The following is a 27,931-nucleotide window of genomic DNA, read 5'->3' on the forward strand; positions in this document are numbered from 1 at the left end:
ACTTTGAAGCAAATCACAAGTCAAATGAGCACATTCAATGTGACAGTCTCCACCAAGATGTGTGATTATACTTGCAGTTTCAAAATTCCTCTAATGCATGTCTTTAGCAGTGTCTTATCATAATAATTTCAGCTCTGTTGTTTAATCCATATGTATGCAAAACAGTGGTTCTTGAACTTTTAAATCCTATAATCCCTCTGAAGAACTCATCAAATCCCTCCACTTCACTTATCAACCTGGGGACAAAAACAGGGGAGGTGGCGAGTGGAGGGGACTACAGGTCTCCGCTCTCCCATCCAGCACCTTCCTGAGAAGGTGAACAAGCTGAAGTACACCTTTCGTGTAAACCCCTTTGCCCCACCGTGGAGTCAGGGGCTCTGAGTGCCACAACACCTTTAGAACCTATAGACCTTCCTCCCACTCCCCTCCTACAGCAACCAGACAGAAGAGAAAAACTTATTCTAGCATCATTTCTGCTAACACTGAGTTTACCATAGCAGAAGCAAGCCCTAGAGAAAGTCATCTGCAGATTTATGGGATTCTCTCCTTTAACATGGAGATAGATGGGCACCTTTTCTTCCTGGCTGTTTCCCCACAAAAAATGATTTCATGTAACCATATACCTCAAAGACATCAGGAGAAGACATTTAAGCTACATCAGTGTTTCCAACATATCACGCACCTACACTAACCCAGAACAATCACAGCCCATCCTATTCCCCCAAATATCCTGGCTCTGCCACTTGCTAGCTGCATAAATTTGGACGAAGAACTCAATTTCCCTCAGTTCTCTCTTCAGTCAAATGAGTGTAATAGTAGAATCCATCAGATTGATTGCTGTAAAGATTAAATAAATTAATGTATGTAGAAAGCTAACAACAGTCGTGGCCCAAAGTAAGCACTGTGCAATCATTAGCTATTATTTTGACATTAACACTCTGTTTTGGAAGGCTCAGGTCCAATCCAACCTGGAAGGCAAGAGAAGACCCCCTAAGGTGTCTTTTTGTCCATGGTTTACAACAGAAGAAAGATGATATCTTTCTAAAGTAACCAGGCAGGGGAAACAGGTATATCAATTACTCTACAATGCAGGATTGCCCCTGGTATCTGTTTCATTTTTCAAAGTGTTCTGACATTCTCGGTTGAAGAAGAAAGTCAAAGGCACTTTCAAATATTGCAGAAAACAAGTAGGATTTAATACAAAGGAACGGTTACTCTTGGGAAATCAAACATTTCTCCTATAATAAATGTCTTTCTTCTTTCCCCCTAAGTATTGACTTCAAAACGATAAAAATATCAATGATCTAAGGGCCATATTTGTTAACTTTGTAAAAAAAAAAACATTAAAAACAAAGTCCTGCCATCTTTTAAAAAATAATTTGGTCAAACTGTAAGCCAGTTCGAAACTAATACAAACTGTACAATCAACCAGTTTTGATTTTTTTTAACTCTTTTTACTGTGCTGTGCTGACTGTACTTCTGACAATCCACCTATCATAAAATCCCAAATTAATCATCTAAAGCATTGTTCTTTTCATGCTACTTCCCTGCTCATAAAACATTTGATGGCTCCCTATCGCCAACTAAACTAAATCCAAACTCCTCGTACTGACTCTCCTGACCCTATACAATCTGGTTCTCCATGAGTCTCTGGTTTTACGAAATGGGGTCACAGATGTGCTCTAACCACAGCTCAGATGTACAGCCTTTTTTATTTTGCTGTGACAAATCAAATCCTCCTCACAAATTCCCTCCCCACTGTGTTGCTGTGTTTCTCGGTCTCCTCTTATTTAAAGACTTTGTCTGGAAGAATCAGGTCTATTTCAGGGAATAGCTCTGGCTTGGCTGGGTGTGCTAGGCAGGGAGAGGTGAGGTGGAGTGGGTTTGTGTCTTGCTGGGGAGGATGCCTCAGAACTACATGCTTCCGCCTGAGTTTCAACTGTCTCAGTTGCAGGCTGGGATCCTCTGAGCCATGACAAGTCCTGTCTGATCGATGGGGGCATGAGGCTGCTGTCCACAGAGGCTGGTAATCTATCGCTAGTTGCAAAGTTCCCTGTCCAGAAACTTCTTGGTTTGAACCCCAGGCCCCCGCTGTGCACCAGCCCTCTCCACTTTTTCACGTCCACATTCCTGCCTGCCAAACCTCAGCTTATCCATCTATCCACTACCTTCCACCAATGCTATGATGCAGCTTCCATGCTGGACGTGGCTCTGGACAGAACGCACTTGCCTGCTGTCTCTGAATTTAGATGTGGCCATGCATCTTACTTTGGCTAATGAAATAGGAGCCTGACACGTGTCACTTGTGGGGTAACCTTTAAAAGCCAGCACACAATTTGCCACATCCCGTCCCTCTTCCATAGTGATTATGGAAGCAATTTGGATTCCTGGGTGACCATGACAACCAGGTCGGATAGAGAGTAAAGGAGAAGTATACTTTTGTTGTGCTGAAATTTGGGGATTGTTTTTATGGCAACAAAACCTGATCTATCCTGACTAAAACTAGGTCCCCAAATCACATTCATTATGCCCTGACTCTGACACTTCTCAAACTAGCTCCTCTTTTAACCATCTAGACCAGAAACCTTTGCACAGAACACAAATCTTAGACTAATTTCTGACCCTCTCTTGGCTCTTACACCCAGTCCTTTGCCATTTTACTTTCATGATCTTTCATATCTGTGTCCTCCTTTATATTCCCACTGTCTTCACCCTAGGATGGGAATGCACTTCCTGTGGTTGGGAAGCTTATAACAGACTCCCTCGAACCACTCTTCTCTAATCCTACACATCTGCCAAGGTAACCTTCCTAAAAAACAATAAAAGGATCACATCACCACCTTACACAACTCTTTATTTCTTACCAGATCAAGAAATCCTTCCTCTAGGAACCAAGGCTCACCAATTTACATACTCCACTCATTTCTTTTCCATCTGTTCTGTCTTAGCATGGAAGTTTTCTTCATTTCTACCTACCATTCAAGGTCCATTTCAAATGCCACTTTCTTCTTTGGGGGGAGAAGGGCAGCCAGAAGATGATTTATTTAACTACTTATAAAGAGCAAAAAAGAAAGAAAGAAAGAAAGAAAGAAAGAGAGAGAGAGAGAGAGGGAGGGAGGGAGGGAGGGAGGGAGGGAGGGAGGGAGGAAGGAAGGAAGGAAGGAAGGAAGGAAGGAAGGAAGGAAGGAGGGAAGGAGGGAAGGAGAAAAGAAAAAGATTGGACCATTTTCCCCATGTATCAAACAACCTGAAAAGTTCATTGCTTAACCTACAAAGGCATATCTTCCAAGGAGGTTTTCTTGATCTCACCAACCACATGTAATCTCTGCCTCTCCCTCCTTTTAGACATAACACTTTGTTTTCAGCTCTCTTATAATACAGATTATTCTGCCTTATTTTGCAGTTTTTTTTAAATTATCTGAATTATGAGACATTTCTTTTAAATCAATATCTGGTTTATCCTTGTATTTCAACCACCAGTATGGCAGGTTTACATAGTATGTGCTCAACAAATACCTGTTTAACTGAATTGAATGAAAGTACCACTCTTTTCTCTCTTTAATTATACTTTTAACATGGAGATAAACAATGAATAGGGTTCACTTCAAATATAAAATACAAGTGTGCTTTTTCTTACAGTCTTAAATGTCATTATAAGCCCTTGCTTAAGGAATTGCTCTCTTGCAGTAGAAAGCTCGTCACCTGAATCACTATCCTCCCCTTTGGCATTTGGGTCGCCTAATCATGAGCAACAATGCTCAGATGTAATGTAATTACATAACTAAGAAATCACAGAGTTAACACAGACCAGAAATAAATCATCTTGAGTAACCAGAGCAAAATGAATGGAAACCGGGGGGTGGGGGTGGGTGGGAGGAGAGGTATAAATAAAGAACTTCACTTCCATTAGAACGTAATTCCTCTGTGTATTATAAGAATAGGTCTACAGGACATCAAAGAGCTTATCTAAAGCAATCTCATTTACATAGCACATCCATATACCAAACCCCTCACCTTTAATGAGAGCCTGAAACTCCCTGTGCTTCACTGTTCCTCTCTGAAGATCGATCTTTAAGGTCATGAGGAGTACAAAGAGGAACTTGTGGTTCTCGTACAAGCCTCTGACAGAATATGTAAAAACTTCATATGTCAGATACTCAATAATATTTGTAATTCTCTTTTGAGGCAGTGGAGACTTCTCAGACCTGTAACAGGTTTTAAAAATCAAAGAAGTAAAAGTCCACTTCTAAGAGAGTAGGAATACACACAAAATTTTGTGGGGAAGGTAGTGAGGCCCCACCTGGCCATGGACTGGTCAAATAACTTCAAGAACTGGGCCAGAGAGGTCTGGTACATGATGTTGACCATGCTCATCTCTGTGATGAGAAAGTAGAGGATGCTGCCGCGGGTGGCCGCGGGCCGGAACTCCTCCTGGGCCGTGTTAATCTTGATCTCTGTTTCCGCCGCCACGTGTAGTTTTTCACTTACTTCAGCGGCTGTCTGCTTGGTGGTGTGGAGGACACCGATGAGAGATTCGTCATCTACCAAGGAACCTAAAAACCAAACAGGAAAGCTGTGGAACACAAGGCAGGAAAACTGCAAAGCAAGATGCATCACTTCTGAAATCACCCCTTAATTTTCAACTTGACTTCTTCAAAGCGCACAGGGTGGAAGGGCAGAATCTTAAGACACTGAAAGCCTTCTAGTCCAACAAGGCACCCATCCGATGCCTGAATCCGTTCTAAACGTTCCTGCCAAGGGGTTATCCCCCACTCTGCCTGAAAACCTTCAAAAGGCGATTCTCAAGATAGCCCACAAGTCTGGTCCTCAAACATCGGAACAAAATTCACATCTTCCTCCATCCCAGTGGTTTCAGCTGTTCCTATGTGACGTGGCTTTCACATCCATTATCATCATGATGCTTCTCCTCCTGGTATCACGGGCTTTTCCTTCCCACTTGTCTCACAGTGCAAATTCACCCGAATGTTACACACCAGCTTGCAGGTGAATCGTACTTTCTCTATTTCTGCTTTAGTTCAACAGTCCTTGACACTGAGAACTCTGGTCCTTCTATGTCTCTAACAAGTTAGGAGACAGCAGAAGTGTCTAACCAGGAATAAAAATCCTAATTTTATTTTTAGTTTTACCCATCATTATTGTTTTTAACAGACATAACATGTCTATGACAGTACACTCAATTTTAAGGTAGAAAGATGCTCTGGAGGTGCTGAGCTAATAGCAAGGTATCTGCCGGGAGCGGTGCTCTGGCCTACCTAGAAGCAGGTGGATGCTACTGGAAGGTGCTGAGTTAGTTGCTCTGATGGGCACGCTAATCTGCTAGGGAAGTCCAAATTGTGACTAACCCCACATTCTTGGCTGGATCGGGGGGGAGCCCTCAGTCAGTCCTCCTTGGTAATATTTACAATGCCTAGAGGTATCCAAATGGCTGGAACAAGTCACGGACCAAGAGACAGACAACTTTGTCAGCAGAGCAGTGCAATTAAGGCAGATAAAAGGCCTTTTCCAGGAGGTCACCTTAAACTGCTAGAGACTGATGTGAGAGTAACACTAAATGTACCTCTGGGAGTTTAAGTTTTGTGAGGTTTTTGTTTGTTTGTTTGTTTTTGTATCCAAGGGTTAAAGTGCTTTTGGGACGCACTCATTATTAGATTGCTAATGGGTGGTACAATTTAGGTTGCTGTAATTTGCCTACTACAGAAAAATATATCCCCAAATCAGGGGGTGGTACAATGATCTGACTGCCCAGAGGAGAACCTATTACTGAGTTCTAAGGGGGAGATCAAGTCAAGGCCAGAGTTGACTAAGCCTTGGCTGTTCAAGTGTCTCTGACAAGATTACACATATCATAACCCATTGTGGCAACTGCATTTCAACACCACATCAAAGAGTCGGTCTAAAAAACAAAAAATAGATTGAGCACATTAGTTTCCTTTGAGCAAGCAAATTAGCCTATTATGAGTTACCTAGCTCTATCGGGAGCCCTTATTTTTCTCAGGAGAGAGCAATTACATCAAGAAAACTGTGTTATTATCAAATGCTCAGATGCCGGTTGGTAACTCAAAAATCAGATTCTCTGCGGTCCCTCTGTAATGTCTAGAAGGAAATTGCCTCGCTTGTTTTTGCACTGATAACTCAACTGTTTCCTAACACCTGTAATCATGAGAGCACTGAAAAGAGAGTACAAGAAATCCTTATTCACAATCCATTATGGGATTATTTCTTAATAACACAACACCTTTTGTAGCACTTAATTTGAAGAGTAGGTTATCCTCAAGTTCCTTCATCTTGCGCTTATTAAAAGTCACATCCTCCAAAAGTTTAACCCTCTCAGACTCTAGCTCCTGTTATTAAAAACAAAAACAAAAAAATAACATCAGAACTGTAATTACAGTTATTATGGCAAATTCAACCTACTAGTGTTTATTATTCATTTTTAAAAGTTTAAACCAAAGCGCCATTCAGATGACACTATTGTTAGTCAAATCTATCTATCTGTATTTTTGTTTCTCTGGACCGTTTAAAAAAAATTACAGCCACTAGCATTGTTTCCATAGCACGTACACTGGCATGCATGAGGTAACCCTGCTAAAATAATTTTGCCCAGCTCTCATCCCAGCTCTAAATTTATTTAAATTAGAATGTCCCATTCGCTTGGCCCCGTTCCCACACACTGCCTTGGTGAGAAATGCGAACTTCTTGATTTGCAGTCAGAAGGGGTAGAAACAAAGAGGCATTAATATCGAGAAATTGAGGGGCTCTTCAAGCCAAATGGAGCTCCTGAGTTGGGACCTGACTGTAGGAACACCAGGTACCTGGCTGGACATAGTCAGTTGCCAATATAAATCCACTTTTCCATTGTTTTGCATCTCCTTCTACCAGAGGAGCTAAACTGGATGTTTGGAAGGTATATTTTTTCCTACATAAATGATGTATTCTCAAAATCATACTTTGAAAAAAATTTCAAACTTTCAGAAAAGTTGTAAGACTGGTACAATGAACTCACATATACCCCTCGCCTAGATTCATCAAATGACATTTTGCTTTACCACTATTTCTCTATATATAATACTTATTATCAGTATTGTTATTATCATTACTGCTGAACTGTTTGCAGGTGTCACGATCCTTTGTAAAAACTTTTAACACATCTCCTGGGCAACAGGACATTCTCTTTATACAACCATAGTGCAATTTTCAACTTCAGAAAATTTATCAATAACATGGATATAATACTCTTGCTAAATGCAGAGTAAGTTAAATACTCTCAAAAGCATTCTTTACAAGATTCTTTTTCGATCTTATACAGAATCACACAGTGCTTAGAACTGTATTTTAAAATGTGTTTTTAAACTAATTATTTGAGAAAGTTTCTTGAAAAACTGCTACAGAAACAGCACCACTTTCAGGAAGTCTTCCTAAACCAATTTGTCAATTAAAACCCACAGCACAACATTCATCTGAACATCTACTATGACTTGCATCACAATCTATGTGTAGGCTATATCCCTCCAACTAGATTCTGTGCATCTACAGGGCAAGAACTTGTCCTATTCATTTTTTAAAATTGAAGTGTAGTTGATTTACAATGTTGTGTTAATTACTGTTGTACAGCAAAGTGATTCAGTTATACATATGTATACATTCTTTTTTATATTCTTTTCCATTATGGTTTATCGTAGGGTATTGAATATAGTTCTCTGCTATACAGTATGACCTTGTTGTTTATCTCCTATTCATTTTTGTATTCTTTTTTAAAAATTATTTATTTATTTATTTGGCTGCATCAGGTCTTAGTTGCGGCATGTGTGATCTTCGTTAAGGCATGCGGGCTCTTCGTTGCGGTGCACAGCCTTCTCTCTAGTTGTGGCGCGAAGGTTTTCTCATCCCTAGTTGTGGCACGTGGCTCCAGGGTGCATGGGCTCTGTAGTTTGCAGCACTCAGGCTCTCTAGTTGAGGTACAAGAGTTCTGTAGTTGTGACCTGCAGGCTTAGTTGTCCCTAGGCATGTGGGATCTTAGTTCCCTGACCAGGGATCAAACCTGTATCCCCTGGATGAAGCTGGATTCCTTACCACTGGACCACCAGGGAAGTCCCATTTTTGTATTCTTTTTTTTTTAATTAATTAATTATTTTTTATTTATTGGCTGCATTAAGTCTTTTTTCTTGGTGCACTAACTTAGTTGCTCCTCAGCATGTGGGATCTTCCTGCAGCAGGGATCAAACCCAAGTCCCTTGCATTGACAGGTGGATTCTTAACCACTGTACCACCTCGGAAGTCCCCATTTTTGTATTCTTGACAGCACTTATCTTGAAGCTTTGCAGAGAAGGGATTCAACCTAATAAATATTTGTTAAATTGAACTGTACTGAATTTAGTTCAACAACTTCATTTTACATCTGGGGAAACAGGACTCAGAACTATTAACTACAAATAACAGCGCAATATAATACACACAGCTAGTTTCTAGCAGAGACGAGACTAATACTCTTGTCCCCCAACTCTAAGACTAGTATACTGCCATTGTACTAGCAGTTTGCAGTATTTGATGGGGTAGTAGTGAAGATCATGACTGTATTTGCAGCAAATAGCTAATGAACTGCCTTCATTAAAACAGTCACCCCTGGGTGGCAGTACAGAAATACGTGGACACAGTGAAATCATGTTAGCATCCTTTTCAGTATGATATGCAAAAACAAGCATCATGGCAGAGTGGACACCTGTGAGTTTTACAGCATGACCTATAGAGCTTATCTGCAAGGCTTGGCAAGATGAAAAGTCCATGTGCTCTTATGGGTTAAGACCTTATTCTCCCTCGTCTCCATTTGTTCATCTGTAAAATGGGGGTGTAAGAGCAGGATTGTTAGGAGGGTTAAAGCAGGATGTCCTCCTGCAGACTAAGTATGCATTTTGTATTCTCCAGCAAGGCTGGTGTTAGCATCCTAGCACATCTCTTGAAGAGGAAGCTAAGGCCTAGAAGAGTGGGCATAGGGCCCATTCGGGGAACGTGGAGTGTACCTTAGATGGTGGTGTGGCCTGCCTTACGGAAGTTAGTGTAGCCTGCATGGGGGATCTAGACCAACGAGTACCATCTCAGAACAGACTAACAGCATCAGGGAGATCAAGTAGGAGGGACTAATTTTTAACGGTTGACACCATGTGGCCCTAAGAGGTGATGGAGGCAGTGAATTGAGGGGTTCATGCTCTCTGCCAGACTGTGGAAGAGAGATGATTCCCTTTCTGGATTGCATAAGAAATCTGGGCAGTTTGCTGAAAACTAAGATCAAACAGCTAATGAGGGTAGAAGCTGGAAATGGGCCCCTTTCACCCCACCAGACTGGCTGCCTTTCAAGGGCCTACCCCAAGTTAGCCATTTCTTATTAACCAGGTAGCATTTTACTTCTTATTTTATTGAGCTCTCTATTTCTTTGGTGTTAGTATCATTTCTCTTTCCTTTTTTGAATCTTTCCTCTGTATTTGTAGCCATCTGTTCATATCTGTTCCTTTCCTCTTTCCTTAAGTCTTCTTCTGCCATTTTTTTTTCTCACCCTCCCATTTTAAGCATCTCTGGTCTTATTATTTCTAACCTTGTCTTTTCCTTGAAATCTTAATACTAAAGTTAATTATATTCTAGCAAATATAAACTTTCTCAGACTTTATGTAAATATACTTTATACAATGCAAATATATAAAATTATATTTTGGGACTTCCCTGGTGGCGCAGTGGTTAAGTCTCCGTGCTCCTAATGCAGGGGGCCCTGGTTCGATCTTTGGTCAGGGAACGAGATCCCACATGCATGCCACAACTAAGAATATGCATGCCACAACTAAGGTGCCCACATGCCGCAATTAAAGAGCCCACCTGCCACAATTAAGACCCGGTGCAACCAAATAAACAAGTTAATTAATTTAAAAAAATAAATAAAATTATATTTTATACATAAAATTTAATGTTTTCTGAGCTTTATCTTAAAACTTAGTTTAATCTTCTATCAGTCTCTAAAAATCTTCTAGCCTTAAGTTTTTCCGTTTTATCAGAAACCTCAATTACACTTAACTTCTCTGCTTCAACGCAAATTTCATTTAATTAAAAGTATGGCTCCCTATATCATTAGCTTATTAAATAGTTGTATTATCAATTATAATCAAGTACTATCAATTACTATTGCAGTGTAGTAGTTGAAACTACTACAGTTGTAATAATATTCATTCAGAGCAATTTCTTTTTTTCCAGGATCATTATTTTATTGACTTTTCCAGGTGTATCCAAGACTATTCATCCATAGGGCTATAGATATAAAAGTCAACATACCCAAAGTTTTAAAGCTAGAATTATAAAGAGTGGTGTGTGTGTGCATGTGTGCTTTTAGGGTTGGAGGAGAGGTGAGTTACATGATTTCTCAATAGGACTTGATACTACAAAACAAATATTTATGCTAACAAAGGTAAATACGATTTGCTTAATTTTTTCTTTTCCATATACTCAACAGTTTCTCAATACATTTAAAACATTTGTTATAATTTATTTTAAGTAGAAGTTCTTTACCTCGAGAATTTATTACCTGTTTCTCTGTTAGAATTACCCTCCTTAGTAACTGGTTCTCAAGTCCTTTCATGGTCACAGTAAAATCAATGACTGACGTTTTAGCATTGATCTCAGGGGTAAAGGCAGGGTTTGGTAACTTTGTCGTAATATAAAGTTTAAATGTATCCATGATATCACATTCCTTATCACCGACTTTCACCTACATCAATTCAAATATTAAATTACAAACAGCTTAAAGAACAAGACAAGGAATTTGGGTTCAGTTTAGGAGAGAATTTACCAAAGGTCAATGCAGTGAAACTTGAACGAATTACAACAATCAGTTGTAAAATTTTAATCACTGATCTTAAATAATAAAGCCTATTTCTTTAGAATAATTTAGACTTGTGGCCCTGCCTAAAAATGTTTTTAGCCATGACACCAAGCAAACTAAATGAAAAATTTATCCAAAATAAATGCTGAAAAAAGGAAAACTCAGACGTGTCTCATAGTTGACTGTTGTTTCCCACCTGAGGAAATTGTTTCCTGCTATGGAAATCTCTTGTGTTTATAAGAAGTGTTATTTATTTTTGCATTTCACAGTCATACCTGAAGCACATTTGACAAGAGAAAGGGTTAATGAAATTTTCAGAGGAAAAAATGCCAACTCCCCCCCCCCAAAATAACACGTCTTAAACACTACAATTTTCAGTATGCTAACTCATATATATGGAATCTTAAAAAAAAAAAAATGGTACTGATGAACCCAGTGACAGGGCAAGAATAAGGATGCAGATGCAGAGAATGGACTGGAGGACATGGGGTTGGGGGGGCGGGGGGCGAAGGGGAAGCTGGGATGAAGTGAGAGTAGCATAGACATATATACACTACCAACTGTAAAACAGATAGCTAGTGGGAAGTTGCTGTGTAACAAAGGGAGATGAACTCGATGATGGGTGATGTCTTAGAGGGCCAGGACAGGGAGAGTGGGAGGGAGTCACGGGAGGGAGGGGATATGGGGATATATGTATAAATACAGCTGATTCACTTTGGTGTACCTCAAAAGCTGGTATAAAAGTGTAAAGCAATTATATTCCAATAAAGAGCTTAAAAAAATAGAAAACAACTGGGGGGACTTCCCTGGTGGTCAAGACTTCACCTTCCAATGCAGTGGGTGTAGGTTCGATCCCTGGTCGGGGAGCTAAGATCCCACATGCCTCATGGCCAAAAAACCAAAACATAAAAAAAACAGAAGCAATACTGTAACAAATTCAATAAAGACTGTAAAAATGGTCATCAAAAAAATCTTAAGAAAAACACAACTGGGTATGCTATCTAAAACTCAGGCGGAAATTATAACATTTTTAAATGACAAATTTTTTAAATAAATTTATTTATTTATTTATTTATTTTTATTTTTGGCTTCGGAGCTTTGTTGCTGCACTCAGGCTTCCTCTAGTTGCCGCTAGTGGGGGCTACTCTCCGTTGCAATGCTCAAGTTTTCTCATTGCGGTAGCTTCTCTTGTTGCAGAGCATGGGCTCCAGCTATGCGGGCTTCAGTAGTTGTGGCACAAGGGCTTCAGTAGCTGTGGCTCGAGGGCTGTAGAGCACAGGCTCAGTAGTTGTGGCGCACGGGCTTAGTTGCTCCATGGCATGTGGGATCTTCCTGGATCAGGGATAGAACCTGTGTCCTCTGCATTGGCAGGCAGATTCTCAACCACTGTGCCACCAGGGAAGTCCCTAAATGACTTAAATTTTTAATTAATCATAACCCTGCATGTGATTGAAAACCATATCACTAAGGCACCAAGGCCTTCACATCGCAGATAAGAATCTGGGTCTTCTAACAGGCCTTCAGGAATGGAGATATGACACAACCTTTGGCATATTAAATATGGCATATAAAGTAATTCACATTGTGAAGAAAATTTTTCTAAATAAATCTCTTTGTTTAAGGAGAAAAGTGGCATTCTTATTCACTGATGTTCATGAAATTAAGTTGTCCAAAGTGAAAAATCTCAATCAGAAATGCTGTCCTTCAATAAAGCCAAAGAAGCCTAAAAGTAAAAAATGAAACCAATTAAAAAAGAAACACTTATATTGAAAACAATTCATGTTATCACTGATGATCGGGAACCGTACTCTACTGCTTCCAGCAAAGTCTGTGAGTTTGGATTGAAAGTTAATAAAGAGAGAAATAAAATCAATGTCCATAGACTTTACTAAAAATGTCATTTTATCCAGTGAGGAAACTCAGGTTTTATTGTATAGATGTATACATGGCTTAAAAACCAGCTTTCTCAGAGCTGTTAAAATGTACATATTTTGTGTGTAACACTAATACATTATTATTTTGATCAGATGCCTTTCCTTAAAATGTTATTTAGTTTCAGATAAATAACAATTGCTACCAAGATACTCTTCTCCCCTTGTATTTTTTTATATACTATTTTTTTTAAAAAAAGGAAACACTGAATATGAGTTTGGAAATAATTTTTTCCAGTGTATCAAATACTACCACCTGAAGGAAAATGTCTTCGCTGCTATGCTCAAAAAGATAAGTAGATGTCACCATTGTTCTTTTATTTTCTTCCGTTTCTTTTTCCTTTTTCTTTTTTTGAAGCTCACCTTGAAAGTGGTGCCTGACTTAATGAAATTCTTTTCTAATACATTATCCAGGGCTGGATCCAGCTCTTCACGAATGTCCTCAATGAGAAGGGGTCGGCCCAAGGAAAGACTGTCCTCCAAGTGTGTGCGGAAATATTTATGGTTCAGAGAGGTTACCTAAAAATAAAGAGTTCATTGCTATATAAATGTTACAAGGAATGTGCCTGTTCCTGAGTGGAAACCAGAGATATGTTGGACAAGTGACTAAGAATTCTAGGGACTGTATAGGAAGCCTTACTTATATATATAAAAAAAGTAGCGAACAAAAATTAATTTTCAAAACTTGGTAGGTCATGACTTTGTAGAAGCCCTGGGTATGTAATGGGGGTCTCTCAGATCAAAAGGGGAGAATCAAGCGGCATTCCTTAGATGGAAGGTCAGAGTTCTGCTCCAGCAGATGGAAGAGAAGTGATCAAGGATTAATCCTTTAAACTTAATAGCCATGATCATTCAGAGAAAGCAAACTAACTTGCGTTTTTGTGATACTCACTTATCTTCTCAGGATCCCTATGAGATGAATAAGTGATTAAAAAATAAGCATAGGAATGTCAGAAATGATATATTGAGTCAAACCAAGGATCTATCCATGTATTGTCTTTAATAGTACAGCATAATGTAATATGATACTTTGCATAAAATCAACCTAAAAGACTATATGTTAACTATTTATATTCTTACATTTTTAAAAAATTAGAATTCTGAATGCTTGGTGGGGTGCCCCAATTTTAGATCAATGTTTGTTATTAGTTAAAACAGACACACTGTCCTCAACTCCCTACTTTCTTATACTCTATTCTCTGAATTCAACTATTGCCTTTATGCTACTGTGAGTGCTGGTCTTAAGACGCAAAGAAGGGAATTCGATGGCAGTCCAGTAGTTAGGACTCTGTGTTTCCATGGCAGGGGACATGGGTTCGATCCCTGGTTAGAGAACTGAGATCCCACAAGCTATGGGACGCGGCCAAAAAAAAAAAAAAAAAAGATGCAAGGAAGATCCACTGGGACAACAAGTGATTAGGAAAGTGAAATTAAATATTATTTCTCACTTGCAAAGAAAAAGATGTGGAATTGAAAAATTAAATAAGTCTATCTTTGTCCTGTTTTGGTTAAAAAGGAGATAACAAAACAAAAAGTCTTGCACATGAAGGAATTTTTTTCCCCGGATTGATAGCTTTATTTATATAAATGATGTGCTGTGAAAGACCTTACTGTGAGTTGATAAGGTAAATGAATCTAAACAAAGAGTTTTAACTAGCTTATTTAAACAAGATGAAACGAAGTCCCAAGAAGACTAGGTGTAATTGTCCTGCTCTATTCCCCAAAAAGCAAACTCTATTTTTGTGATGTCCTTCCCAAGTGTGATGGTTAATTTTTTTTAGATTTATTTTATTCTATTTTTTATCTTTGGCTGTGTTAGGTCTTCGTTGCTGCGCATGGGCTTTCTCTAGTTGCAGAGAGTGGGGGCTATTCTTCGTTGCAGTGCACGGGTTTCTCATTGTGGTGGCTTCTCTTGTTGCAGAGCACTGGCTCTACACACCAGGGTTTCAGTAGTTGTGGCTCACAGGCTCTAGGGCGCAGGCTCAGCAGATGTGGTGCACGGGCTTAGTTGCTCTGCGGCATGTGGGATCTTCCTGGCCCAGGGCTCGAACCTATGTCCCCTGCATTGGCAGGCGGATTCTTAAACACTGTGGCACCAGGGAAGCCCTGTGATGGTTAACTTTATGTGTCAACCTGACTGGACTAAGGGATGACTATATAGATGGCAAACATTATTTTAAGGTGTGTTGGTGAAGTTGTTTCTGGAAGAGATTAGCATTTGAGCCTGTAGACTGAGTAAAGAAGATGACCCTCACCCATATAGGTGGGCATCATCCAACCCACTAAGGACCTGAATAGAACAAAAAGGTGGAGGAAGGACCAATTTCCTCTCTGCTTAGGCTGGGACATTCATCTTCTCCTGCCCTTGGACATCAGCTCCTGACTCTCAGGACTTCAGACTTGGACTGGGACTTACACTGTTGGCTCCCATGGTTCTCAGGCCTCCAGGGTTTGGACTGGAACTATACCACCGGCTTTCCTGGGGCTCCTGCTTGTAGATAGCAGATCTGGGACTTCTCAGCCTCCATAATCCCATGAGCCAATCCCTCATAATACATCTCTTTCTATATGTCTAAGTCTAGATATCCTTTCAGCTCTGTTTCTCTGGAAAACCCTGACTAATACACGTAAAGAAATAATTTTCAATTGTCAACTTATTAAAGATTACCTTTAACCCACCTTCAACATCTTTTGTAAACTTGAAATAATATCTTGGAGTCATAATTTCAGGTTTAATTCACTTGATTTTTCTCATGGAGGAATGCTACATGGTAGCCACCACTAAGCCTACATCACCTGCGCAGATATTCTGAAGCTGGGTCTTTACAAGGTGGTTAGTGAATTCTTTAAGGGGAATTAAGTGAACACTCTTTCTAGAAGTCAGAGCTGTAGGTGCTGGATATGGCATTGAAGATGGCCTTGGTAAAGTTGCCGAGGTGGAATGTAGCCCTGGACATATAAAATACGTTTTTTCATTTGTAAAGCGTTTCGTTTTCATTTTGCCTTCCTCCCTAAGCACAGAAATAACAGTTTTGTTTCATTTTCTCTTCATTTTTGTGGGTCTGTGCATGTGCTTATCCACATATTCAGAAAAACAATGCTTTCTGAGTAAAAAGGATGCAGTTCAATTTGCTTACATCCCAGAAGTTGATGGTTTTTAAAATAAGGAAATGTCTCTGGCATATTTCTGTTACTTCCTCAAGAAGTTTTTGGGGATGGGGTTGCATCAGGAAGGACATGACTGAAGGTTATCAATGAGTTTAATGCCGAAATGGAGAGGTAAAGCCACGATCAGGAAAAATAAGAATAAGATGAGCAGGCAGATCAACAGCCAGGGGAGACAAGAGGAGTGAGGAAGGAAGCAAGGGACAAGTCATAGCTGAGCTGGATCCAGGTTGCTAAGTTCAGGAGCAGGAATGCTCCGGTACACGCCACTCGTGCACCTCTGTGTACATAGCTCCGCAGGAGCTGCGTTCCCGTCAACCCCATATCCCTTCACTCTTCCCCTCCATTTACACTCTCTGATCCTTCCCAGGATTTCTCTGGGTTTTCTAAGTAAACATAGACTGGAGTCTTAATGAGGTGGGAGCATCTTGAGGTGCTCCAGAGCGCTAGGCAGTGTCCACGTGCCTGCAAAGCCCTGATCTCAGAAGGAACTCTTTCAACATTTCACCATTAAATATGGTGTTTCTTGTAGGCTTTTTGTAAGTACTCTTTATCTGATTAAGGAAGATCTCTCCTAATCTTAGTTGGCCGGAAGTTTTATCATGAATAGCTGTTAAGTTTTACCAACTGCTTTTTCTGCATTTATCAAGATGACCGCATGATTTTTCTGGGTTTGTCTGTTTTCCTGTAATGATGACACACTTTGATTAATTCATTTAATTCAATAAATATCAGAATTACTACCCTACATAAAGAGCTGTGCAGAAAATATAAAGATGGTGTAAAACCATAAACTTGGCTAACAAGAAGCTTATTATACAGTAGAGATAAAAGACAAACACGTAAAGAACAATAATTTAAGGCAGACTCCTAGTTCACAACAGAAATACAAGATGTGTGAGGAGTCAGGACAGGCTATATTAAGCTGGGGACTCAGGCAAGTCTGGGTAAAAGTAGCATTGGATGTGGACTTTGAATAATGTTTAAGATTTTCATCTGGGATGGAAGTAAAGTGGGCAGTTGGATGGAGAAGACATTCTGGTTAACAGACACAGTACAAGCAAAACTATGCATCCAGAAGGCTTGGAGCTGAGAACAGTGTCTAGGAAACAATGAATAGTCCATATTGTAATACTGAATTGAAACATCAATGTAACAACATCTCCAAAGGAGCCAGGAATGTTGGAATCCTGCCCTTGTCTACCTGTAGCTTAGGATTAACACCTTGGCAGAATCCAACTCCAACACTGGACTCTAGTATGCTATGTGGTTCTACCAAGTGCCTGAGCTAGGTTGGAGCAAATGGCCTTAAACTGAGGAATCACAAGTCCTACTTTTGTCACCTTCTTACAAGCCCAAACTCAAGGCCCAGAATAAAGGCCACATCCAACACTGGCAAAAGCAATAGAGCCAGAGAAATGGACAGAGAGAAGGAGAGTGAGATCAAGAGAGAGCACAAAAAAGAAAATACTCAGAGCATTTGCCCCAAATCACTGTTACAGAACTCAAGGGTGTTAATCAGCAAACAAGGATCATAGTGATGACAACTTTACGACTGACAGATTCAACTGAAATTGTGGGAAAACATCATGGTTTCAAGATTACTTTCCCATGCACCAAATGGTACATACCTGCAAGTCATTTTCTTTTTCCTTTGATTTAATCCAAGTTTTGCCTTGAGTTTGTGGGTCTATAAGGAGTGGATATCTGGTGGCCTTTGTCACAATGATGCCATTCTGAATTGAGAGGTCATCTCCTGGTAATCCCTGCAGCCCCCACTCACCAATCTGAATAACAGGAAATGGATGTGGCCATTCAAAGGAAAACAAGAAGGCTTTCATTAATTAACAGTGCCACGATATAAAACAATTTAAAATTTGGACACATTTTTTCCATTGAGACTAAGTAACAGGTACCTAGAAAAAAAACCAAGTCTGTAAATGTGAATGGAACGACATCAAATTAAAAGAAACAAATTTATCATCTAATAAATCTTTTCTCTAGTAACCCAGGTTTAGTCCTTTATATTGTGTTTTCATATTTAGGAAATAGTCTAAATTGATTGCATACTAAACCTGATTTGGGGATTTTGAAGCATGGTTGCCGAACCTTCAGGGAACAACAGGGACTTAAAATATGGTGAGACTGGGTGGGTGGTGGCATCCAGGTGGGCTGGAGGTAGCGAAGAGAATAAATACTCTGAGAAGTCAGAGTAGGTAAACCCTAAGGGTGAAGCCTCTGAAACTTCCCCTTGCTGCCCTCTGGTTCTGCTTACATGGGGGAACGGGCATTGCATAGCTGGAGGCAGAGAAATTAGGGGAGATGAAATATTATATTGACAGGAACTCATCAATGACATTTTTCTTAATATTTCCATTCAAAATCAAGAGGGAATTGCCAGCCTGGCTCCACGTGGTCAACAAAATCACCCAAGATCCAATGAGCCAACCAACCTCCACCTTCATTAAATTATCCCAGCTCCTCCAAAGGCCACAATCGATAAAGAATATCCTGGCCCACTTCACCTCGCTGGTGTCCAGTGCACCTCCAATACATTTCTCTTCCCTGGAAGGACCAATTGAATGCTGTTTGAATTGGAAAGGATTATTTTTTTGACTTTTAAATAGAGATAACTTGAAATTAATAGTGTGGCTTCCCTAAGGAAACTGCAACTGGGGAACATATTTACAAAGCAAAAAGCAGCTTGTGAATACAAATTGCCTGGAAAGCACTTAATACCACAGGAGCTCTGCAAGATATACTGAAAATTGACAGGGGCATCAAATTCCCAGCAAGGAAGGGTAGTGCAGCAGTGCAAGCTATTACTCAGTGATGCTAGATCGTGCTATTGTATTACACTGTTGTACATTATGAAAAGATGGTTAACGTTCAAAAGAAAGTTAATAATACCAGTACTTACAGCCTAGCTAACACCTACATTTTCCTAGAATGTGTGTAAGAGAATGTGATTTAATAGGACTGGTATAATGATGGAGGGTTATAAGAAGAGCTCAGTATTAGCAAGCCTAAACTACAAATGATCTTTTCACTCATAGCAGTGCAATTGGTATTAATTTGAAAGCAAGATTTCTTAAAATGCAAAGGAACTTTTCTACCACAAAGAAAAAAAATTGTAACACTTTAGCATTTTCAAAACAATCTTTTCAATTAAATGCAAAAAGAAAAGGTTAGGTGTACCTTGATTTCTTAGTGAGTAGGAAACAAAGTGAAATTCAAATAATGCTATAAGGAAACTAACACTTACTGTTGGAGGATCTACCAACATTGAAATAAGATTCAGGTTTTCAGTGAAAGGAATCTTCCGTGCTTTCAACTCTATCTCCCATTGATCTTTAAGCAAATAGTTCCTAAATATCTGATTGAAAGGACCAAGGTAGGAAAGGAATCCAGTGCACAACAGAATATCACCTACGAGTCTGTTAAGAAAAAACAAAGCGAATCACTAACACATTTTAAGTTCTCTCAGTAAGGACTGTGAAAGGCCACTGGGCAGTTCTGTCACTAGATGAAGTCCTTCTCTGCTCCCTGTTTAACAGTTGGCAGCCAAACATGGAGAGACCATGCAAAAAGGAGCCTAAAGGCCCAAAACACAGTAGGAGTGGCCTCATTCAGGCTAAGTCAGGAAGCAAGAAAGAAGGCTCCTTCCTGAAGCCTACAGGTCCTGAAGCTTGACTTCCAGATAAGGAAAGCATCCTCTTCCCATCCCCTGCCCTGGTCTTCTTCAGACTGTCTTGATTAAACTACTATTTCTTCTTCATCCTCTTTATTTTTTTGCCATTCTCCTACTCTTCTCTCATTCCCTCTCTTTCAGTTTTCAGAAGACATCAGTCCAAGATACCTTTCCATTTAGAACAAACTGTTGATCCACACTTTCAAAACCCTTGAGGTGAAGAGCATAGAACTGGAAACCAGTATCTAGATTGTTCTGGCAAAGCCAGGCAATATTAGAAGCATTCTCACACTGAAAACCCACACTGCTGAACCAAAATTGAGATTAAAAATGTTTCATCAAATTTTCTCCCTCTCGGTTTTACTGAGAGGGTGGGACTCAAGCTCTGAGCACTTTCTTAGATGATGGGATTCTGAGATGGGGATATGGAAACAGAGGAGAAAAGACTTCAAAGAATCTGACTTTATGTTCCTCCATAAAGAGGTGGCCCTTGGGGTGATGACTAAGAAGAACAGCAATTATAGCAAAGACCAAAATTTATACCTATTAATCTGAGCTTTGAACTCTTTGCTTTGCTGAGTCCATCGGACTTTTTCTCCACTCAGTCCATCGATGAGGGTGGAAGCTGCCTGCATCTTTTTCCGGCACATGTCAGCATCATTAAGCAAATCCTACATTCATAAAGGAAGAATGTCTCAAAGAGCTTTTTAAATTGCTTAATCAAACATTCATTACACTCATACATAAAAATATGTGGAGGAATTTCTTAATTTACAAGATAAATATAATCTAAACATAAAGTGTTGGTAAAATTTTACATATTAAGTTCTTGTAATTCATTCATAATATAGTTATTTTACCTTACAAAATTTCAGAAGAGCCATTTTGTAAGAGAGAATCCAAATCACATAAATAGTATTTCTATTGAATATTTTCAAAACATAATCAAATCAATAAAATATACCATTTTAAGTCTTGGATTTAACAATAATTCTGAGTTCTTTGCAGTTTATTAAGGATTTTTTTTCCCCTGAAAAATCCTGTAAGACAGTAGTATGCTGCGGCCAGCATGTATTAGCTCAAAAGAGCCAACTGTTAAATTTTCAGAAAATCTGTGAGCTGGTGTTAAACACAGCCATTATTAAAAATTAAATTACATAAACTTACAATTAAATCATATTAAAGAAAAAGTAATAATCAAAATTCATCAATTCCTAATTATTTACTACATTTTCATATTATCTATACTCTTGAGGTTAAGTTCATTGTGTCTGCAAGGTGGAAATAGTACACAATGGCATGCCGTGTCTTTTCCCATATCTGTGTCGTCTTGTCACATTGATAGCTTAAAATTGACAGTGGTGGGGTGGGGGGTATCTAAACCACAGAAATAAGCAAACACTGCAAATCAAGGCTTTCTTCTCCCCCTGGCCCCTGCTCTCACAAGCTGATTGTTGAATGTTTACCAGACCACCAGTGCTTACAACCTATCCATGAGGTCATACTAGGATCCCCACTTGACAGATAAAGTTAGTCAATCACCTCCAACTGCACAATCCATAAGTGTCTGAACCGGATCTCAAACCCAGCTTTCTAACTCTAAAGTCAGTACTCTTGGAAAGGACATCACAGCTTCTTCTTATAGAAAATAATTACTAAAAACAGAAAAAAGAATGTGGAGTGTTGAAGATCCAAAATAAGGAGGCACAGCCAGTGAGTAAGGGCATTCAGGTAAATATTTTTTCAGTGTAAACATCTACCTGATTTCTAAACACAACACGCACTTGTGTGTAACATTTCAGTACGTTGTAATAGTACTTTCTGTGTATTTAATCTCACCATTTTCTCATTCATTGCGGCATCAAATTTGGCTTGCACTTTATCCAGCTCAGCTTGTTTCTCATCCAGCAGTGCCTGGGCCTTCCCCAGTTCAGCATTCGCAACTGCTAAACGACCCTCCTGTTTGGCCAGGTTAGCCTTAAAAGGAAGAAGATGTGATTAGTGTGGAGGTGTATTAGTGCTACAAAACATTATTTACATTGGTAAATAATAACATAAGTTACTACATAATTTTTGCCCTATTTGGAAGTCATCCATTTTGTTGTCTTCAGCTGGGGAAGCAGAGAAATTTCATTAAAGTTCATTTTTTTCCTTTTAATAATTAATGTTCAATATGGAAAAGGCAGAAATGTATGGGAAGGAGAGAAAAAAAATTACTCATGATTTTACCCAGAATCTGAGTATTGTGTCAAGAACTAGCATTTTGATTTTTTTTTCACTTAGAGTAGTATAATCATCTCCTCACATCCTTAAACACTTTTTCATGAACATTAGTTATATGGCTGCATAATATCCCACAATTTGGATATATCATAATTTTTGCCCTACTTTTAGACATTTCTTTTCCCTCCTCCCCCCCATTTTAAACTGTTATTAAATAATACTGTTATAAGTACTATTGGGTATGTAAACATTTAGGATTGCATTCTTGGTAAAGAATTTTTGGAGTGAAATTACTATAAGAGTAGTTTTTCATCTTTCTCTAAGTCCTACAGCATGATAATTATTTGTTTCTTATAAATTTGAAGTAATTAATGAGTGAAGTAATATAGTGCTACAGCCTTTTGAGGTAGAAGTTCCTTGATAACTTTCTCATTTTCTTTCTCACTATTTGGTTTTTTGAAATTAGCTCTTTTTTCTCAGGAAATTTTCATTTCATTTAGGTTTTCTAATGTATTTACAAATAACTGTAAATTTTTCTTTTTAATTACTTAAATCTACAATCTGCAATTATATGGATTTATCTTTTACATTCATTTCTTTTTGTGCATTTTCTTATTGATTAGATTTTCCATACATATCTCTTATATATTGATATATAGTTTTTGCAAAGCACCAATTCTTTAGTTTTGCTACTTTTTCTAATTTTTAATATTATTTTTATTAGTTCTTTCTACTTTCCTTAAACTGTGTGTGGGTGTGTGTGCGCACGCGGGCACTTACAAGTGAATATATAATGGAGTGCTTAGTTTCTTTGAGTCACTTAAGGGTTAAGAAGGTAGCATTTTGGCCACCTCAAAAAGCTTTCATAACTAGCTTTTTGTCATCATCTTCTAAATAGAAATAACTGGCTTTTTAATTTTTTAAAATGTGTTCTAATTTCATTGCATATAATCAGAGAATGAGGTCTCAGCAATTTTTGCTTTCGGGAATTGAATCAAAGTCTTCTTTTAGAATTGAATATGATCAATTTTTGTAAATGTTTCTTGGACACTAGAAATAACTTCATATTCTTTGTTCATATTGAAGAAAGTTCAATGTAGCTATTCAAACAAAAATAATACAGTGCAAAATCTCTATATATTTATTAATTTATGCCTACTCAGGACTGGCTACATAAAAGTGCAAAATGAAAATGCAGAGCTCCTTGTTTAAAAATTATTAAGGACATCAAGAGGGTGACAGCAGAGCATTAAGCCACCATGGTCCTTTCTTAAGCAGCCCTCTGCCTACCAGACCTGTCGTGGATTGATGGTATATGCCACAGTATCCAATTACAGGATTTTTTTTGTTAAAAAACTCCACTTAAAATATTAATGGATTTTGCCCTATGTAATTTGATGCTATTTTATTTATTGTTTAAGAATTATTACAATTAAGCCTCACTGTGGATCATAATTTTTGTCAACAAAAATAGCTTGTATGTAAAATAGATGGCTAGTGGGAAGCTACTACAGAGCACAGGGAGATCAGCTTGATGCTTTGTGAAGACCTAAAGCGGTGGGATAGAGAGGTTGGGAGGGAGGGCCAGAGGGAGGGGATATGGGGATATATGTATACATGTGGCTGATTCACTTTGTTGTACAGCAGAAACTGACACAATACATAAAACAATTATACTCCAATAAAGATTTTAAAAATAGCTTCTATTATGTTTTTTTTTCTTGAATTCTACGAGGGTGAGTCAACCATCATCCGCACTCTGCTTATATTAAAACTTCTATAAATTCTACACCCAGAGTGCAGATAATGGTTGACTCATCCTCATACATTTATAGTAACATTTCTCTCTTGTTATTTTTTGTTTGGGTGTGTTTGGTATATTTGCTCATCATTTCTCTTTGTTAAAACTTTCTTATTTTTAATTTACTTTCTATTTTTCTCAAAGTTACCTGTGTGCAGAGTTTAAAGAGGCAGCTATTTCTATAAGGCTTATTATGAAAACAGTAACCCCCTGACCACCTACTCACCACTTTCCATTCCACAGAGCAACCACTTCCAACTCTTAGCTTTATGGGACCGGCTGGGGGACAAGGAGTGGGGGTAATGTGTGTCTGGGCGGTATATTTTGTGGATCCTTTGCACTCCTGAGAATGTATTTCTGTTCTCTCAGATGTAAAGGACAATTTGGCCCAGTATAGATGGGTGTGTGTGTGTGTGTGCGCGCGCGCGCGTGTGAGAGACAGAAAATGTGTGTTTATCCCTCAATGCTGAAATCGCATCTTTGAGAATGTCTTTTTGTTCCCTCATATATTAAGGGCAACTTGGTCAGTGACTGAATTCCTGGACACCAGTAATTTCCTCCTCAGTGTTATGCATATATTTTTCCAATATTTTCTAGTATTTAGGGTTGTGGCAAGTCTGTGACATCCTAATTTCTCTTCTTTTGTAAGCAACCTTTTAAATCTTGTTTCTTAGATGCCTATAAGGTTTTCTTCCTGTCTTTGAAATTTAAAGCATTTCTAGGTGTTGATCCTAATTTTTATAAATTTTGTTTCGAATATAGTAATCAAATTCAGTCTCCAAACCTAACCTCCAAACTTTAAAGATATGGCCAGTTTTCTTTCATGATGGCTTATTATTCCCAATAAGTTCACTTCTTGCTTAAGTTAACAAGTTGGCTTTGGTTTCTTGTCTGTGAAACATGTAACAGATATAAAAAGAATGAGAAACTGTGAGAGGACATACAGAGAAAAAGAAAAATTTGGTAACAGAGAAAGCTAAATTAGACTAATTTATTAGTCTAAATTATGCTTTGTCTTTTAATGGCAGTAATATTGATGAATGACTTTATTAAACATTGGTTTACTGGGAGAAGGAGAGAAACTTTTACCTTCAGAGGCAACACTTCTCTGTTGACACCATAAAATGTTGCCATAGCAAGTGTCCAAGACAGCAGACCAGCTACATTCCCACAGACTTTTTTGGCACTTTCGAAAGTGTAATCATCCATGTTAAAATATGGCTGTAGTAACTCAACAGTCTCTTCATTTATTGTGTCCTTGGGAAACTGCTGAAGGCTCCACAGGAATCCTGTTGCACTCATCAACTGAAAAACAGTATTACAACCTATAAGCGCTGGAAGAAAAAACATACTTTCTTCCTGAGTTAGTATGTACCTCTAAATTGAATTTTTTCAAAGAAGTAATAATTGATTTGCTCTAAAGATACAAATCAAGACTATGGCAGTATTCAACCCAAAGCTGTAAATTGCAAGTTGTCTTCCTGTTTCCATGGTGAAGAGCAAAGAAGAAAAACAATGTAAGTTTCCCATCTAGTGAGTGCATCTAAATGCCACCAACCACACAAGCCCACTTTTGGAGACTGGGTTGGGTTGACATCAAGACTGTGCCAATACTAGCTATGGGTTCCGGACAGATTTTATAAAAATAGGTCATTCAGCTTTAAAATCTTTCCCTACTTACATTTTGGGAGATGCAATTCAAGATAAACTCTTCAGTACACAATGATCGATTATTGTCTGCCAGTGTGTCTGGTCTATATTGAGTGTCCTGGGATGTGGACACCTGGTACATCTCACAGGACTTATAGAGACAGATTTTACTTACTTTTAATGACTCTCCCCATGACGGCTTGCAGCAAGGTTTTTCTGGATCCATAGTGACAGGGTCAATTTTCTTTTGAAATAGTAACAGAACACAGTCCATGATTCTCATAATAAGATGAGGGGGCTTTGCAAGTTTCCTGACTGTGGCAATATCATTTGGCTTGATAGTCTGTATTTGGGGTTAGGGATCAGAATATTTTTTGTTTAATATTCCTAGTCATATGGAAATCTCACACTTTAAAATAAAGTGGAAAACTTTAAAACATATTTTCTCCCCAATCCCTGACATTATCTCCTCAAGGGTTTGCATTCCAAGATTCTCACATCATGACCTTTCATTGTTAAGTTGGGATTTCTGTTTCTTTGTTTTCATTTTTTTCCCCTGTAGCCCTCAACAAATTTCTTTAGAAAATCACTACCATTCATTGCCCATCACCCTAGACCCCTGTTAGTAACAAATGTGATTAATGTGTAACATTTAGATAACGTGCATCTTCAAAGCACGGAGTCTATATTACATACGGATGTTAAAAGAGGGGCAAACCTCACCTTCAGTTTTCATTGTGAGGGCTGCCCTGTCCGTGGAAGGGAGAGGAATTACGAGGAGACAAGAAAAGTTATTGTAACATATGGCTCATGAAAATATTTTTGAAAGTTTCTATCTGTGAGCTGGGTTTGACATATGATATTACCTGACATTCAAGTCAAGAAGGATTGGGACATCATATGATCAATAAAAAACTCCTAAGATCACTGTTTGGTTCAGTGATTACTCTCTTGTATGTTATCATAGGATCCACAAAGGGAGTGAGGGTGGAGAATGTGTCCTGGTCATTATCACAATTTTATTATATGATGATCCTAAATCTATTCATTTATTTAACAACTACAGGCATTCTCCCATATAAAACAAAAGCAAAACAAAAATAACACTGTCCTCAGAATCTTCCAAGGAAGAGAGAGAAAACACAATTACCCTAAACTACAATTATCTGCCATGATAGAAGTAGAGGAGCGACAGGAAAATAAAGCAGGTCCAGAAAAATTGAAAACTCTCTGAAAGGTATGAGATCTAAGCTTGGTCTTGAAGATTGACTCTTATCAGTTAGTGAAAGTTAGTAAAAGTAGAAAGCATTCCTGGCAGAGGGAGAGACCCATTTAAAGGTAACAGACCATGATTACTGCAGAAGCCTGTAGGTGCTTCTGTATGGCTGGATCATATTGTGTGCAGGGACAAAATCACATGAGATAAACTTGAAGGGGTAGACAGGAGCCAGGTTATCACAGCAGTAGCACTAATATTTATTGAGTACTTCCTATGTGCCCAGCAAACTATTCATTACTTTTAATGCTTATATTGATCCTTCAAGAATCAATGAAGACTGAGAATCTTGATGGAGACTCAAGAGAGTTAAGTAAATTTTTACTCCAGGTCATCCATCGTGTGGTCATGAGAGGCAAATGGAGATCTGCTTACCTCTGAAGCTGTCCCTTCTTGCCTCACAGCTGTGGATATCTATCTAGTTTGGAACTTTAATCCTAAGAGCAATGGCAACAACAGGGGATTTTTTTAAATGTTAAAGGGTGCATGACATAACCTATTCGGGATGCTGAAGGAACTGAGAAGGCTCTCTATATAATCTGAATCCCTTAGGCTACAGTTTAAGCCAGTAATCACTAGCATTATTCCTCAGTTCTCATGGAAAGCTGATTTGAGGAATGAAAATAAGTTACAGGCAGTAAAGACTTAAAAAAGATAGAACTTAGGAAATGTAAGCAACAGAAACATCTGTTTCAAGACTCAGAGATTATAAATCATATTAAGAATTCAATTCAGTTTTCTGATTACAAAAATCCCACAGTTAATTTCATGTAACAAAACATGGCGCCTGCTAGGACTTGTGTTGTGAGGGATAACAATGCACTGCTCACATTCAGGGCTGCTTCTGCTTCTTCCAGTGCAGGTCTAGCTGCCTCGAGCTTGGTCTCAGCTATTACTTTTTCACTGTCAATTTCATCCACTATTTTTTGGGCTTTGTCTTTTACTTCCTGCACTTCATTTTTTACTTTGGCTGAAGCCTGAGCACTTACTGTGACTTCTGCTAATACCTGTTAAATTGAGGAAACATATGAGGGTAAATAGAAACATTTTCAGCACAATTTACTGATTTGAGTAGTGAGGGAATATTTATTCAATATAATGTAAAACAAGAATAAGAGCAAATTTATTCCCCATCTAAGTTTGTCTATATTTTAAGGTGTATTAAAGTAACTCCTTTGAGCAGTTTTGCAGTCTTCTATTTCCTAAGCTTCTCTCAGGCATGAACTACATAAATAAATATTTTAAGCTTTCAGAAAAATGACATTTCTACTCTAGATAATTTCTAGAAAATTAATTAAAACTATTCAACGTCAATGCA

The 27,931-nt window shown here is 38.5% G+C and overlaps 1 protein-coding gene across 1 annotated transcript in view; it reads right to left on the minus strand.

Moving 5' to 3' along the window:
• DNAH8 (dynein axonemal heavy chain 8) overlaps window positions 1-27,931 on the minus strand; it is a 291,803-nt gene that overhangs the window by 72,845 nt on the left and 191,027 nt on the right. The window contains exons 67-78 of the mRNA XM_057698986.1: window positions 27,444-27,620; window positions 25,513-25,680; window positions 24,777-24,992; window positions 21,503-21,640; window positions 20,207-20,334; window positions 19,238-19,409; window positions 17,604-17,759; window positions 13,171-13,326; window positions 10,580-10,762; window positions 6,257-6,362; window positions 4,301-4,553; window positions 4,015-4,205 (exon numbers count right to left, since the gene is read on the minus strand). Of these exons, the coding sequence (XP_057554969.1) occupies window positions 4,015-4,205; window positions 4,301-4,553; window positions 6,257-6,362; window positions 10,580-10,762; window positions 13,171-13,326; window positions 17,604-17,759; window positions 19,238-19,409; window positions 20,207-20,334; window positions 21,503-21,640; window positions 24,777-24,992; window positions 25,513-25,680; window positions 27,444-27,620 (2,044 nt within the window). The remainder of the gene's footprint in view (window positions 1-4,014; window positions 4,206-4,300; window positions 4,554-6,256; window positions 6,363-10,579; window positions 10,763-13,170; window positions 13,327-17,603; window positions 17,760-19,237; window positions 19,410-20,206; window positions 20,335-21,502; window positions 21,641-24,776; window positions 24,993-25,512; window positions 25,681-27,443; window positions 27,621-27,931) is intronic.

The sequence above is a fragment of the Hippopotamus amphibius genome, chromosome 11 (genome assembly GCF_030028045.1).
Source record: "Hippopotamus amphibius kiboko isolate mHipAmp2 chromosome 11, mHipAmp2.hap2, whole genome shotgun sequence".
NCBI classification, from domain to species: domain Eukaryota; kingdom Metazoa; phylum Chordata; class Mammalia; order Artiodactyla; family Hippopotamidae; genus Hippopotamus; species Hippopotamus amphibius.